Source organism: Phlebotomus papatasi, chromosome 1, assembly GCF_024763615.1.
Source record: "Phlebotomus papatasi isolate M1 chromosome 1, Ppap_2.1, whole genome shotgun sequence".
NCBI classification, from domain to species: Eukaryota; Metazoa; Arthropoda; class Insecta; order Diptera; family Psychodidae; genus Phlebotomus; species Phlebotomus papatasi.
Genome location: NC_077222.1, coordinates 9711089 through 9728148, shown reverse-complemented (window position 1 = coordinate 9728148; position 17060 = coordinate 9711089). Strand labels below are relative to the sequence as shown.

The window sequence follows — 17060 nt, the reverse complement described above, 5'->3', positions numbered from 1 at the left end:
CAAAATAGGATTTTACCATTCAGATTTCCGGAATTGTGATACTAAGAACCATGGGGGCTCTAGGGTTTCCTAAGTCTCGGAATTTTCAGGAACCAGGGATTTTAGGGAAAACGGATATCCAGGGACTTCTGAGGACTTTCAGGATCTTTGAATTTTCGGTATCCCAAGATTTTTTTAGATCGCTTAGATCCCAGGGTTTTCGGAATCCCAAAATTCAGGGATGGTGACAATCTCAAGAGTTTCGTGGATTTTCGGGGTTTCGGAATTTTCTGGATATCCAGGGACATCTGAGAACTTTCGAGGTCCCGAGAGTTTCAAGGTCCTGGAAATTTCGGTATCCCAAGATTTTAAGGATCCCGGGTATCCCGGGATATTTGTGATTTTTCGGGGTCCAGGGTTTTTGGGATCCCAAAATTCAGGAATCGTGAAAATTTAAATATTTTCGGGGTTTCAGAATTTTCGGGATGCTTAGATTTTAAATACCGTAGTGGTCCCGGGATTTTTGTGGATTTCGGGGTCTCGGGATATTTTCGGGGTGTCAGGTTTTTAAGGATTCCGGAATTTTCGGGATCTCAAGAATTTAGGTATCGCGTAAATCCCAGGATTTTTGTAGATTTTCGGGGTCCTGGATTTTGAGGATCCTGGGACTTTTGAGATCTCTAGGCATTCGGTCTCTCAGGGTTTTTGAGGTCCCGGGTTTTAAGAGCTCCAGGATTTTCGGAATTCTAGTATCCCTTATTATAAACCTGGCTAAAATTAGTGTGGTTATTAGGAAAAATAAAATAAATGAAACGATGAATTAGATAAAATGAAAGGAGAAAATATGAATAAAAATAAAATGTTCAGTATTTTTTTAAATCACTCGGATAGGAAATTAAATTCAGTCCGTAGAAAAATAAAATAAACTAAGGTCCTAAAATTAGTATTAAAAAATGGTCAGTAAAAACAAGATTTTTTAACAGTTATTGAAAAATTATTTTTTTAAAGAAATTATTTAAATTTCCATAAAATTTAAATGTAAGGTAAAACGGGGTAATTCGGAATCTTTTTTTAATCAGAATTTTGAAAAAAGAATGACGAAGTACCTTGAGTGTAGGGCTTGTACTTCACCGTGGTTTTATTTTTTCTCTTTTCTCCGTTTGAAATAGTGAAGAAATCTTAAAATTCCGAATTAATTGTTCCGAATTATCGCGTTTTACCCTACTTCATTTTTTTCTTTTGTTAAGGATTTCATTGACTCACTAATTAAGCAGCATTTACAAAATAATTAAGCTGAAATGTTAAAAATCAAGATAAGGAATCTTCTTAAAGGAAAGTGGAGCATTTTTGAATTGGCATAGGGGTGACCTGGGACAGAATTAGCCAGCAAATTAAATTTTTCATTGCGTATAATTTGTGCAAAAAATATTTGTACCAGGCTGAAAAATATTTCAATGAATAGGAAGAGATGTGTTTACTTTTAATAAGTAATGGTTTCCTCAATATTCCTACTAAATCAGGCTACAGCATCCCACTGTCTAATACCATACACTGGCTAATTCCACCCCGGTCTCCCCTAGCTTTTAAATAAGGCTTTTTCTCCTATTTTTAAATGGATCGGAGCCCGATTAGAATCCAATTTAGCTTCACAAATAGTTTGTGAAGCTACAAATAGTTTGTGAAGCTAAATTTCATCATGGTATTGTCCAGTTGCATTTGAAATAAGAGAAAAAGCTCTTTTTCAAAGGCGTCCCAATTAAATTATGCTCCACTTACCCCACATATTTTAATACTAGCGCCAGGGGCATGACATTTCCTATGCTTCTCATATGTTTCTAGCGAGCCGAAAAAACTTTTGAGTTTATTAATTGGTTCCTGTCATTTTAGAATGAATTAGGAAAAAGTAATAATACAAAACAAAAGCCAATGTAATAACGAAGAAGCAACCAAAAACCCTAAATTGGCAGCCTACGTGGTTTTGGAGATATCTCGTGAAATGTGTACGAAAACAGGGAAAAAGTTACACTAAAACCGGTCGCATTTTTCAGAGCTAATGTCACCCCCCTGACTAGTGCCGTGCGGCGGACAATTTCTGAGTGAATTCTAAGCATTACAATATGACTTCTAATATCCCTTTTGTAAGCACTGCAGTGATTGCTGGGATACTTATTTCAAACTTAGGATAAAATTGGGTACATCTTCTCGGGATAAACGTTATTGGTCAGTAAAGAAGTCAATTTTAAAAATTTACTTCTCGGCCAAAGAAATTCAAAATGATTCATAGTCTATTAATTCTTCATTTACCATAAATATTTCACTATTTTTTGAGTATTTACAGTTTATGATTTCCGCTTTTATATTTATAATAAAAAAATTCTATTTAAACTGACAAATTTTTACGAAAAAACTGTCTAATCTTCTGTTGCCCTTCTTCTCAAGGCAAGAGATTGTGATTAATGCTTACCAGAATTAGTTTGTCCATTAATTTTGGAACATATTTGTGGTCAGTCGGGTATGGCAAAAAGCCCAGAGTATTGAGCGTGATCATCCAGAGTGAGAGAGATGTTGGATAAATGCTGCAAAAAAAAGCACATCGATAGAATATAATCAGTGTTTAATTCAAGGTTCTCCCAACTGTTTATATTTTAGCATTTTAGACTAATACAGCTCGATGATCGTGCAAATTCTCCAGGAGTACCTCCAATCATGCTTTTTATTTCTCTCCATATGTAATTCCATAGACTATAAAAATGCACCTTGCGCGCGACTATTTAATTCATTAGTGTTCTAACAGTTTATCCATTCCGAACACTTCCTTATAAACTGTGCAAATGAAGCTTCAATTATTAACTTCAATAATTATATCAATGCCATAGAAATATAATTAGCCCAGGTTAAAGACGCTTTTATGCAACCGGTTTCGTGGGTCAGCATCATTGAAGTCTTTTGAGATTATTTAAGCTACTACAAGTCACGTGAGGCATCTTCAATGTAATGCAATTTAATCTTAAAGAAAATGACCGTAAACCAAAAACAAAAAATTAAAGAAACAAGAAGCTCATGTCGATCATCTTCTTGAGATGATCTTATGACTCTGCACATTCTAATTAGTGATAATTAATGGGGAATTGAATGGGAAATTGATCTAATTGAGTGGACAAAATTGTGAGTCAATTGAGGCTATATATCACAAGTTATGTTAAAAAGTCATTGACGATCAATTATGACAATTCAGACATTTTCAGTACAGACTGTAAATCATCACTGTTGCTCGTGCCTTGATCTTGTGATGTGTTAATGACGCTGTAGCAGTCATTGTGCCCTGATAGGGAATTGGAAAAGCCACAGTCGCTATCACAATTATGGAAACATCTTTAAATTAACTGTTAAGAATCATTAATGAATAATAAATGTGTCGTTTCGTCTCTAGAATCAGTCATTTTCACGTGTTTTGGACATAAAGTAGAGGTATTTTATTCAGAAACATTTATATTGAATTAATGAAGTGATAAAAGTTTAACAGAAATCATCCTTAATGTGATGCTAAAAGAAATTTATTTTAAATAAATTTAAAAATCTTCTAGCTTTTCTGCTTTTCAGTTCCTTTGAGTATCTCTGTAAAAGCTGTTACATGGACTTAACAAACTAACGTTCTAAAAATACGTGAAATATTTTTTTTGCACATTAATCTTAAGAATGTAAAATACTTAATTGAACACGTGTTTAGTTTTTGCTCATAAACACTTTCTGCTAAAGGTGAAATTAAGAGACATCGGATACGTTTGACTTTCGATTTTTCTTTATTCTGGCGAAAATTAAAATTTTACTTGAAGAAAATTATTTTCATGGAAAAGACCATGAGTCATAACGTTTGTCCCATGTCAAGTCGTAAATGTTCTAGTGGACGTTATCAATTTTTATTTTCAACAGTAAAATTTTTACATTCAAACAAATATAATTAGCTTTTTTTTTTAATGTTTTACGTAACTGTCAATGTTCTGGATTAAGAAGTAGTTTTGCGATTTTAATGATTGATAAATGTTCAGTCAATAACTTCGTTTTTGATTTTTTAGTCAAATTAGAATTTTTTCACATAAATTACTCAAAATCTTAGTAATTTGAACTTCGTAATTCGAATTACTTAGTTACGTAGTTCGAAATGAATTATTTATCAAAATCAGGATATGAATACTTTTGATCAATTATTGAACTGTGAGTGGTACATCGGATGATCGGAAATGATTAAACGGTTTTATCGGCACCGATAAGCTTCCAATATCGGCAGATCGGCAGCCATAGTGCACCGTAAGAAACAAAATGAGTTATAGCTTTTAATGTCCATCGCCGGCTTAGCGTTGTTCATAATCAAGTTCCATATAAAAATATTACGTAATGCTGCAGCGAATAATCGTGTAAAAATTTTATGCAAAGGGAAATAAAGCCCTTTTCAATTGGGACATTTTTGAAATAGAATATTCTTTCCTTTATTTTCTTGTATAATGCTCTATATAAGGCATTACAGAACCGAAACTCTGACAATCTACCTATATCGCACTTGGTTTCGACTCTGTGGCTACTCAAAGTAAAGTGGCGCACTCCTAAATGGCTTAAGAGTTTCTTTAGGAATTTAAATACTAAATTTTCAGGCTTTTACAAGACATTTAAAGACTTGTCAAATTCGTTGTTCTATAGGGGAGACGTTTTACTTCTTGGGACTAGACCTTACCATGATATAATTTAGCTCTACAAATCAATTATGAAGCTAATTTACATGATGATAAAGACCACTTCCATTTAAAAATTGAATATATAACCCTTGTTAGGAGATACTCTTACCTAAAAGTACAAAGGATAGCTCAAAAGATCTCAATTAAAGAAGTAGATATAGTATGGCTTGATCTGATGGTTTTACCGTACCTACAATGAGAAAAAGAATCGCCTTCATTCAATCGACTACAATAAACACTTAAGGGACTTTTTCGCTTTGTTCTTGGCGACTTTTACTATTAGAATACTCTTTGGGTCTAGGGTAATATGGTACATTTTGGGAAACGGTACATTTTGGAACCTAATCTGGGTATTTTGGAATGGATCATAAATATCGCTTAAAATTATATAAATACTTGTTTTCCCTTCATTTTTAAGTTTTATTTGAATTATTTAACTTTCTACGTACCAGATATACATAAAACTTTTCAAATTAGATTTATTTAGAGTGTAAAATATGTGCGGAAATTGACAGTGTACCATTCCACTTTTTACAAAATCTTCAGTGTGGTCAATTGTGCCGATGTCAGCAGAAAAAGTGATAAGTTTTTTCACGATTTAAACTATTTTATCAGTGAAATTGAAACGTAATTTTGATAAAAAAGTAAAGTTTGGACCTTGTATTCGAAGGTCAGTGATTGTGGCATCCGAGTGGAAGTAATAGCTGGTTGGTTAGGGGTGAACTGAACTGAACGTTTATTTCTTCCTGGGTTTATATACAATTCTGATCCTAACATCAGGACCGCTACTTCATAGTCCTGATGGACTTTGCCACCTCTTTGTGGGTATTCTCCAATGGATGGTACATTGGACCCATCTTTGTCTCATACATTTCAGTGATCAGGTTGAATGAAATTTGTTCAATTTTTCAGTGTAAAAAGCAAATTTACAAAAGTAAACAATGCAGTACATTTTTGAATGTGGAAAATCTTCACATTATTTCCTGTTTTTCTTAATATTCCGATGCCACGGGAGCCTTCAAAAGGCAAACCATATACTCAGGATGATGTGGAGAAGGCTCTGAAAGCATTCAGATGTGAGAAATGTCTAAAACTCAGCTAAAAAACAGTGATGGAATTCAATGTGTCAAAAAGTACGATTTTCATCGGCAAGTGCCCAGTGAAATACCAGACTGGACTTCCCAAAACTTACTCCCGAGGGGGAGAAGGAACTGGTGTAATTGTTACAATCGGTGGCATCCAATAACCCAAGATCAAGTGTTGGACACCCGGTGTACGAATTCGCCATGTTCCAAAATGTACCATTTTTCTGTGTTCCAAAATACCCATATCATTCCAAATAGTACCATTTTTACTTATTTTTATTTTTTCCTATTTTATATAAAAAATTATGCCTTTTCAGAAATTTTTCGATAAGATTCTTATTCTTAATAAACCAAAGAATATAAATATTAATTTCAACAAAGAAAAAAATAGTTTGGGAAGTCACTAACGTGTTTGAAAGTTGAAAATACTAAAAGTTGGTCCAAAATGTACCACTTTACCCTACGGTACAAAAAGCGCGGATGGGGAAGCTTATCGTTAATTCACGATGGTAAATTACCAGCATCATTTTACAGCGCAAGATGGCGACAGGGTTACAATCTTGATCTCATCTTTGTAGAAGATAAAATTGCTCCTTTCTTCTATAAAATGTACTGCCGCCGATACCGCACTCTCATCATAGACCCATCATGTGCCAAGTTACGGCTGCCGTTAAACCCAGAGTTGTTCCTTTTCGGCGAAGGTTCAACTTCTACAAGGCAAATTGGCAAAGATTCTTGTCAAATGTTTTGATTTGGCTGTAAGAGGCATCGATCCAAAAACCGGAGAATAATGGACGGTTTGTGGAAGCAGTTAAAACGATGTCGAGGTTGTGCATTTCTAGACCGGGCTTATGAAGAGGATCTTTTTAGTGATGCATAATAGAGCTTGGTAGTGCACTTATCGATGCTGTTGCGAGGAGCCATCGAGAATGCTAGGTGTCGACTGTTGAAGGTTTCAATCTCACTCACAGTAGCCATCAAGCCTGGAGATTGATACGACACCTCGGCAACGACACCACCACCGACAAGACTCTTCTACAAGTCGCTTATCAATTGCTCTTCAATGGCAAATTTGGTAAAAACACCGCTAAGCCAAAAGTAATTTGAATGTCGCCTCCGAGATTGATCGCCTGTCCGCAGATTTTTGTGTTAACGAGCTCATTTCGTCTATTAAAGCGATGAAAAATAGGAAGACGGTAGGCATTAACGGCCTGTACGCTGAACAGATAAAGAATTTTAGACCCGTCACTGTTGACTGGATCCTTAAATTCTTTAACCATTACTTGTATCATCGCAAAATATCGAGTTACACTGAGAGAAAAAAAAAGTCTTAAAATCAGTAGATTTACTTTCTTAAAATAATTCGACCAGAAAAATCTTAAAAATAGTCTATAAAAGATTAAATTTAAATCGATTTAGTCATACTATGGTGTAATTTTAATATTTTTACATTTATTATTTTAATTCTATGTCAAATTCTTGTATTAAGAATATAATAACAATGAAATTAAGATTTTTTTCTTCTTAAAATAAGTATTTTTCGGGAAAATCTATTCTTGAAATAAAACGTGACTTAAAATAAGATTTTTCCCGAATAATATTTATTCGACTTATCAGAGTTTTAGAGTAAAATTAAGATTATTTTGTAATAATTACAAGAATATGCCAAAGACTAAAAATAAGATTTTTTCGCCTTATTTTTATTCCCTTACAAAAGTCAAAAATATAAAATTAAGATCGGTGCTTCATTATTTTAATACCTTTTCGTATACTAAAATCAAGAATAATTCATCATAAAAACAGCTTAATTTCAGAATAAAAGTAAAATAAGATTTTTTATTCTTATTTCAATTCCTCTCCAAATTACGAAATTGAACAACTTAAATTAAGAATTTTTCGGATCATTTTTATTCTCATACAAAGTCATGAAAATAAAATTAAGATTGGTGCTTCATTATTTTAAGACCTTTTTGTATACTAAAATTAAGAATAATCCGTCATGAAAACAACTCTCTTTCGGAATAAAAGAAAAATAAGATTTTTTTCTTAATTCTATTCCTTTCCAAAGTATGAAATTGAACGACTTAAATTAAGATTTTTTCGGATCATTTTTATTCTCATAGAAAAACTCATGAAAATAAAATTAAGATCGGTTCCTTATAATTTTAAGACCTTTTCGTAATCAAGAATAATCAGTCATGAAAACAAGTAGATTTCGGGATAAAAGCAAATTAAGATGTTTGTATTCTTAATTCTAGTCCTTTGAGGTGAAAAAGAATGACAAGTGAATGCAGAAATAAGTGTGGAACAATCGCTCTAATACTTCCAGAACGTGCGTGGTCATGCAGTTAGAGCGTCTTGCCCTTGATTTCGTGTCATTTTGCTCTAGTTCAAATCTCACAGTATTTCTTGCTAATTCTTCATTTAGGCTTTTTTTACTATTATCTATCACCAATTTGATAATTTTTATAGAAATTATAGCAAAAAAAGCCTCGATAACTTTTAGATGCGATTTTTTTCTAGAAATTAAAAATCATCTGAAAAAATCTTATTTATAGTCGTTCAATGTCGCTATTTAGTTTGGAATAGAATTAAGAATAGAAAAATCTTAATTTGTTTTTATCCTGAAATCATCATAATTTTATGGCAGAATATTCTTAATTTTAGTAGGTATGCGTAATTTCAGACAAAAAAGTTATGAATGTAGAAAAATCGCAGTTAAAACTGATCGAGGATTTTGTTGTTATCAATTCTATGAAGAAAAGTAATTAATTTGGTGTAAAAAAGGGTAAAAAAAACTAAATGAAAAATTTGCAAGTATTGTGGAATTTGAACCAGAGCAAAATGAGACGAAATCAAGGGATAGACGCTTTAACCGCAGGGCCACACATGCTCTGAGAGATTTGGAGCGATTCTTCTATATTTGTTTTTTAGCAAACTCTCCACTTGTCATCTTTTACCCAAATTGAACAGTTTTTTTCATCAGAAGCTCATGAATTATTAGCTCATCTTCGTAATTCCTATGAATAATTTATCGGCCATCTTGTCAAAATATGAAAAAAAAAAAACATGCAAAAATCTATTCCGCGTTCGAAAAAATATTTTTTCAGTCGATCGATTTCGCAATATGAAACGGAATAGAATTAAGAATAAGCAAATCTTGTTTTCATCACGAAATGTACTTGTTTTCATGACAGATTATTCTTGATTTTAGTTTTTTGACGGAAAGAGACGCTGCCGTGCGATCTATTTATCTCTCTCTCTCGTCTCCTTTCTTAGATGTGCGAGTGCGAAGGATAGAATTTCTTTATGACGTTGCACGAAGACTCCATTTTGCTTTTACCAGAGAGCTAAAGTGACGCGTGTGTTTTTGTGGTTGCGAAAAAAGTGAAAATTCACCAAATAGTGCTGTGAAAAAGTGAAAAATGGATTCTGAGAATGTCGAAGCGGAAGAATATGTCCAGTTGCAAGCCGTGGAGGTCTTTCAAGACTGGAAATTAAGTTCTAACGATATTGAGCGGCTCCTGCAATGTGGAATCAATTCATTGAGACATTTGGAGGTTATTGATTTGCAGACTATCAGCACGATTTTTGCAAAAGAATGTCTCCTGGGAGATGCTATTCTCTTCCGGCACATGTTGAGATCGTGGAGAGAAGTCAACAAGGTCAGTATATTGCAATCTTTCTTAATAAAATAACATTTTACGTATTTTCTGCCTTATTTGATCAAATTGGAGATCGCTCCACTTCCATCTCAGCCCTTTGAATTTGATGAATGCGACAGTGGAGGCGGAGGTATTGATGGGAAATTTCTTCTTCGAGAATTTTTCACTGAAGAAACTGATGGATCAATCTATAAGTGGACGGATGGTGATGAAGAATTACCAGAACACAAATTTTCTGGAGAAGACAGACCAGAACGTGGTGGCTGCAATTATAATTGACAATCACTTGAAGTATTCCTCGCATGTGTCCGTAAGAGACTTTAAGAGGTACAGCGCAGAAATCAAACAACTCTTCCCTTCAGAGAATGAAGTAATTGAAAATTTACTAAAATCGAAAATTCAATTTAAAAAAAATCTTTTCTCCCTTTCAGGATTTGTATTACAAACCACCAGCACCTAAATCAAAGTCCAACCCGACAGGCAAATTGTACGGGAGATTCAAAAACATGTCGGCGAAGTACAGAAAAATTCTTCCGAAACCTGCCGAGAATTCCAGCCCTAACGATAATCTCGTGGAAGAAGAAGGAAGCGCGGTTGTTTCCGCTCTCCAGGAAACTTCTGGTAAGTGAAATAAAGAGTGTTTGCCTGAATAGAAATGAATAGAAACTCTTATGATTTCGGATCTGGCGACTTTTATGGGAATTTTCACCTAAAATTTTCATAGCTGCTAATCTTTTAAAACCTACTTGAGTGAATACCCATACCCAAAATATGTGCCGACCACCTCACAGATGTTCTGCAGCATCATTTAAAGAATATTCTTTTTTTCCAAATATTGTTTTTTCTGAGATTATAAGTGATTCTTGGGAAGAAGTCATTGAAAAAAGGAAAATTACAATAATGGAAAATAGCAATAAAAAGCTTCTGAAACAGCTCAATGATTCGCAGACTAATCAAGGTATTTGTTTTTTAATTTTGCTAATAAAAATTATTTTATTTTGATTTATCGCATGAGGAAAATAAATTTGGTTATAATTACACATTTGATTCTGTTTTATCATCATATAATAGATTTAATATTAATTAGACGACTATTTTCGCATATATCTCAATTTTATTGTTCAAATAATAAAATTAGATAAATCATTTACAATAAAATTTGCAGATTCCAAAGACTGCATCATGATTCTACTGATTAACGCAGTAGTTCTACCTGAACGTTGACCAGGTAATAAAAGGCCAACAATTTGCGATGCCCAGAATGAAATGGTGGTTCACGTTACAAAAGAAGAAGATATTGATGAAAAGGTCGAAGAGCTGAAGCAAGAGGGATCCGGAATCAACCACCTCATAATCATTGTCGCTGGAGCTAACTTGGGACGACTAACAACGTTTCAGGTCATTTACAAGGAATCTACATTTTCATTGGGCAGTTTCAAGACTTGCGTGCGGAAGTGATCATAAAGATGAAGTTTCTCTTCTCGCTTGAGTACAACAACAAGTGCAGATACGCATGGGAGATACTGCAAGGTTTCTGTTATAACCTTTCCACAGACAGGATCTTCGATCTAAAGGTACAATATATCCTAGGTAAGCTCGAATAATGCATCTTATTTGCTGCATTTGTAAGCGTGTCATGACTCATGAGAGAAGAAAACCAATTGATTGATCACTTGAAAAACACGCAAAAACACCCACTGAATTCGAATATATGTGTATGGACACTAGCTGTAGGCAAATTTTTCAAAATTTTTTCGCCTATCGAACACACATCAAGAAACAGAAACGCATCATTATTTTTACGACCCCCAAAAAAATACAGAACATATCAAAAGGTAGCACTCCCGATCTCGAAACAATACCAAATGAAAGTTGTAACGTTGAAACTCTACATTCCAGACCAATTAGGAATTTATTGAACTTTGATTATATATGCCGTCAAGTTTGAGAGCTATCCAGCCAACAAATTTTATAGCTTTACATTTAAAATTTGTTTTGTATTTGCACGCAACTTCAAATATCATTAGAAAAAATGTCACTGATATAGAGAATGAAATAACCACAAATATTGTCGAACCCCTAATACAAGATTTGAGAGAATACGTGCCTTATATGTGTGCCGAGAGACGTTTAGAGTTTCATTTATATTAAAGGTTTTGAAAGTTCCTTTACATCAGTTAACACTGAGTATAAACTTTTGAAAACATTGGAAAAGGAATCTTTTTTTAAACCCCCAGTAGATTTTGTTGACGGTGTAGAAATTTGTCTATCAGAATCAACAGTATCCGATTTCCATAAAGTTCAAAGCAGCATACATGACATACATATTCAATTAAAAAATTTTTTTTGAAAGTGGACATAATTTGGATATAACGCTAAGTAATATAGACCATTTAAAGCAGTCACATTCATATAATCATTTTGTTACTTTTAAATATTGGGTGAAGATCGAACAAAAGTACCAAGATAAGACAGTGTTTCCCTTTCCCATCTTTCTTTATGCTGATGGTTTCGAAGTAAATAATAATCAAGGGCCGCACAGTGAATCAATTAGTGGCATGTATTACACAATTCCTGTCATTCCCAACTATTGTTTGTCAAACTTGAAAATTGTACTGGTAGCCGATTTTTTCAGAGCTAAGGGCCTATCACTATATGGAAACAATATTTGTCTTAAGAAATTAATCGAGGTTTTGAAAAATCTGGAATGTGAAGGCATTGAAATGAGAAGTAAAAATCAAACAAGGTGGATATATTTTGTGCTTGGACAAGTGCTTGGCGATAATTTGGCTGTAAAAGAATTACAAGATTTTTAAAAGTCATTCAATGTAAATAATTATTGCAGAATTTGACTTATGGAAAAAGTGAAACTAAATATGCTTTAAAGGAGGATGTAAAAAAGTTAAGAAAGCGCGAGCAATATGACAAGATATTAAAAGAAAAAAAAATTTCATTATGTATTAATGTAAGTGTAACATGTTCTTAAAATTATGAAATAAAAATCTTAATACTACATAAAAAATTCTTATTTTAATACGGAAAATTATTCTTGGTTCTAATCCCTAAAATCTTATTTTTACGTGGACAAATTCTTATTTTTAGTATATTTACAAATATTATTAAGAAATCAAATTTTCTTAAAATCATGAAGTTATATTCTTAAATTTATTCTGGAATTTTAACAAAAAGTTTAAAATCAATTCGAAAAAATCTTATTTTGAGTATATTCTCAATTTTAGTAGATGTAGGCATTAAAATAAGAATAAAGAAATCTTAATCGGATTTCATGACTGAATACACTTAATTTCATGGCGAAAATTCTTAATTTTAGTACAAAATTTCTCTCAGTGTAGTGACGATGACGAAAAGCTCATATGGTGGCAATTCCAAAGACCGGAAAAGATATCAACGATCCGAGGTGCTACCGCCCGATTTCTATTTTGTGCCACCTCCTTAAAATGTTTTGAAAGTATGCTGTTGAAAAGGATTGCACCTGCTGTAAAGATAGGCTGATCGGGGAGCAAGCTGGATAGGGGGAGGTGAAGCTATTTTGAGCTGTTGGGCTACATTGTTATACAATTTTTTCGCATATTTCTAATGGAAACTGGGTTTTAACATGATGTAAATTTGAATATACAAAATAATTGTGTATCTAAATAAAATAGTTGTAAGGACCTGCTTCATTTAGAAATAGGCGGAAAAGTCGTATAAAAATATAGGTCCACAGCTCAAAGTAGCTCCAGCTACGCCTACAAACTTTTAAAATAGTGAATGAACCTCAAATTTCAAAACTAAATTGTGTTCAAAATCACCCTATTGTACCCTATTTAACGGCTCAAATAGACTCAGGCTGATCCTCGGGCATATTTAACTTGTATAATTAGGTAGTAAAGATTTATCCTAAACTGTTATACACTCTGGGCTTAGGATCATCGATTAGAGGTCCTTTTTTTAATAAACTTCCTTTATTTAATCCTTTACTGCCTAATTCTAAATATTCTCGAGGATGAGCTTGAGTTTATTCGGCACTAGGTGTAATAAATTTATTGAATTTTGTAAATTATATATTACAGTTAATTATCGACTTAGCTATAAATGCTTATTATAGCACCATTTCTGATTCAATGCTTAATTTAAGCTCGCCATGTGTAATATTTACACGCGTTTATTTTCAATGAATTTCAATTGAATCTTTTGTTTTGAATAATTATTTTAAGCTGTCTAGTAGTACTTGAAAGTCACTCTCATTTACTAGAAGCTCTTTTTAGTTCAGTTATTCAGTGTTATGTTCACCGCAAAGAACAAAAAGACTATTAAAACTAACACCTGTATGATATCAATGAAAAATCCGCTTTTTCCTAATTTGTTTGCGTGAAGGGTCAAGGGATGATCTTTGGCATCATGATTTTTGTCTCTATCAATAGGCTGGTGTTTTATTAGCTTCATAAACTTGAAAATTTTTCATAGTGGCTGGAACTAGACAATATAAAAGCACGTGAGCATTTGAAGTCGCAAAAAAAATATGAGTTATTTCCGGCTATACACTCAGAAAAATCTATTTGAATTTTATGAAATAGGAAAATGTTTGGAAAAATATTCCTCCCATGGTGAATTTGGGTTGAAAATCTTCCTTGTGTTGCCCTTCAAGCAATGATCTTGTTCTTGGGAGAAAGATCACTCTTGGTTTTATTTATTGTTTCTCTAAAAGTTTTAATATGATAAAAATCGTCCCTCGGTGAAGTGATGATGTCGTATTGGACATTTTAGGTGCTGTCACCTTGGCACAAATTAAATGCACCACCGAGCTTTTGAGTTGAATCTTATGAGTTCATCAAATTCAATCAATTGACGTCAGTATCATAATTTTTGTGCGGTTGTGCTGATGTATTTTTAATTAGAAATTTATGTTTTGTCTTATTTCATTAAATTTTTCAATCATAACTGAAAATTAACCAGTCAACATCATTGGGGAACCGCAATTGCAATTAGCCATATAAGTGCAACTAATTTGAGCTTTTTGTTCACAAATTCCACTATTTACAATTCAATAATTGAGCATTTAATATCACGTGATATACTAATTTGTTATTGGTTTGTTCAGTAATTTTCTTGGACAATGAATTGCAGGTAAATTGTGCAAATGAAGTTTTAAAGTTTTTTGACAAACATTCCAAAAAGAAACAGTGTGTGTCTTACACCTTTTTCTTAGTGTGAAAACTAATGAAACTGATGTTTTTTTTGTCCCACTAAAATCTTCAGCGAACTCTTCAAATACCATTGACCTTTCCCACAAAGATGTTTTGTTATTAAAGAGATTTCAGTGTGATGTCTTCCTACTTTGTATGTTCAGAAATGACTTTTTCATTCACGCAATTTTCGTATGCATTCCCATTTTCGAGAGTGATAGGCTCGCTTCTGCTTTTTTTTTCCGCGGAGGATGGCTATACTAGCAATTATCAAACAACTTTCGACACTTTTTGCTACTGGATCTCACTGAATAGTCGGAGTGTCTAGTGCAGATTTCACTCTATGATCGTGAGACGCGTCTCACATTAAATTGCCCAAGTCAGATGCAATTTTCCCGCAATAATCACGTGTGTGATATTGAACTTCAAGAGTGTGTCTGACAATTTATCGATTACATACTGATACTATTTCAAAGACCTTTTCACGCATTTCTTTGTTTTGGTTTGTGGTTGAGGCTTTTCCTAAATTAGTATGTGAAATTGATTCCACCAAGTGGAAACGGTTGGGAATGTGGCTTCAGGAAGTTACCTCGAAAAGTTGCGCCTGTAAGCTAGGCAAAACTGTTTTATTGATTTTTGATACAAAAATAAGCATAACTGCGTTTACACTCAACCGATTTACTTTCAATTTTGTGAAAATGAAAGGTCTTTGAATGACTAACAATTTTCTAGAACCAGTGGAACCAGTAGAACATGTAAAACTACAATAAGCAGCGTTGTAACTTTCTTTTGGTTTTGTTTTTTGAATCCAGAAATTTATCTCCCATAAATATAGATGTGGGTGACTTTAGACCATCCTTAAGTTCTAGAATTAAGGAAGAGCTTACGAAAAGCAGGGGTATTGAGTCACCCGCATCTTCAGTAACCTTTAAGTAAAAGACACCGCTGATAAAACAATTTAAGAGAACATTGAACAAGTGTTGAAATTACTCAAATTTATAGTAGCACACAATTATTAGATTTATGGTAAATCAATAATTGATTATTAATTGGGTATTTCTGAAAATTGAAGAGGAAATCTTTCATTTAATCCTAGTAAATTTAAAAGTTGTTTAAGTAAAATACTCACACTTTATAAATTAAAATTTCGATAAATAAATATTGCGTTTGGAGACTTTGGTTAATAAAATAGATTTTTGCGAGTAAAATATCGAATTAGGGCGGTGTCACCACTTTTCGCCACCTATACTTAAATTGAAGAAAAATCATATAATACGGGCAATAAAAGGGAAATCAAGAAGAAAAAGCAACGCTGAATATATTTTTTAATAATATTGTCCAAAATAATTGAGTTTGGGCCTTTTTAAGTAGATGGCGAAAAGTGGTTATTTTTGAATTTTTAATAAAAATATTTTTTTTAGGTAATCCACCGTTAAATTGAGGGACTATTAGTTTGATTATCTATAGACAAGATATCTAAGTAACTTTGTGTCAAATTTCAGTTACTTTATAATAAGGGTTTAGAAATTAAAATTGAATTAATTTCAGTTTTTCCTAAAAGTGGCAATAAGTGGTTACTTCACCCTATCCTAGATTAAAAAATAATGTACTCTTGCAAATTAAATTTTGGTCAGTAAAAAACTTAGATCCTCCCAAAATGAGTTTAATTTAATATTCTAGAATTTTTTTTCTACTTACCAAATTGAATTTTTTATTGACCAAGAATAACGAAAAAGATTTTTTTAACTAAACAAAAATATTTTTTTCTGATCAAAATTGATTTTTAACTAACCTAAATTGTTTTCATTAAGAAAAAATGATGTTTTACGGCCCAAATATTTATTTTGATTTCAAAACTGACGTGTTTGATGTTTTATTCGCCAAATTTTCTATTTTTCATGCTAAATATATTGTCTATTAATCGAAATTAAAATTTGGTGGATCCAGTGTACCTTTTAGATCATGAAAATTTGATTAAGTCAAGATTAATATTTTTCTTTCTTGAAATGGTTTGCTTTTACACATTTAACTCTTTATATTCTTCTTTCTTAAATTCAATTTAGATCAATGCAATTTGAGTGCTAATGGCTGAGGCACAGTTTAGATCAGAAAAATTTCATTAAATAAAAATTTACATCTCTTTCTTTCTTGAAAGCTTTGTATAGGTCTATTCTACTCTTTCAAACTCTTCTTCTTCTTTTAAACATCACAATAAATTCAATTTACTTCAATCTAATTTTGAGCCCGACAGAGTGAGTGAATTTTTGACACACATTTTGAGAAAGAAAGGGACGCGAATTTTGATTTCTTGAAAATATATTGATCTAAAAAGTGAAATAGATATATGCGACATATTCAAAACATTTAAGAAACAAATAGATGTGAATTTTGATTTCATGAAATTCTCCTCAAAATTGG

The 17060-nt window shown here is 32.7% G+C and overlaps 2 protein-coding genes and 1 pseudogene across 5 annotated transcripts in view; all 3 read left to right on the top strand.

Annotated features, from left to right (window-relative positions):
- Window positions 1-17060, top strand: part of LOC129798721 (uncharacterized) — a 178139-nt gene that overhangs the window by 63892 nt on the left and 97187 nt on the right. The window lies entirely within an intron of this gene.
- On the top strand, window positions 9085-10332 carry LOC129798724 (uncharacterized). The gene is made up of 2 exons (XM_055842032.1): window positions 9085-9826; window positions 9888-10332. The coding sequence occupies exons 1-2, from the start codon at window positions 9563-9565 to the stop codon at window positions 10083-10085; spliced, it is 462 nt and encodes a 153-aa protein (XP_055698007.1). The 5' UTR covers window positions 9085-9562; the 3' UTR covers window positions 10086-10332.
- Window positions 10332-10914, top strand: LOC129798725 (uncharacterized; annotated as a pseudogene).

Excerpts from the sequence above, each read along its gene's own strand:
- LOC129798724 (XM_055842032.1), top strand. The coding sequence starts at position 9,563 with ATGAATGCGACAGTGGAGGCGGAGGTATTGATGGGAAATTTCTTCTTC. Across the intron at positions 9,827-9,887 it reads TCTTCCCTTCAGAGAATGAA|GATTTGTATTACAAACCACC; the intron begins GTAATTGAAAAT and ends TCTCCCTTTCAG.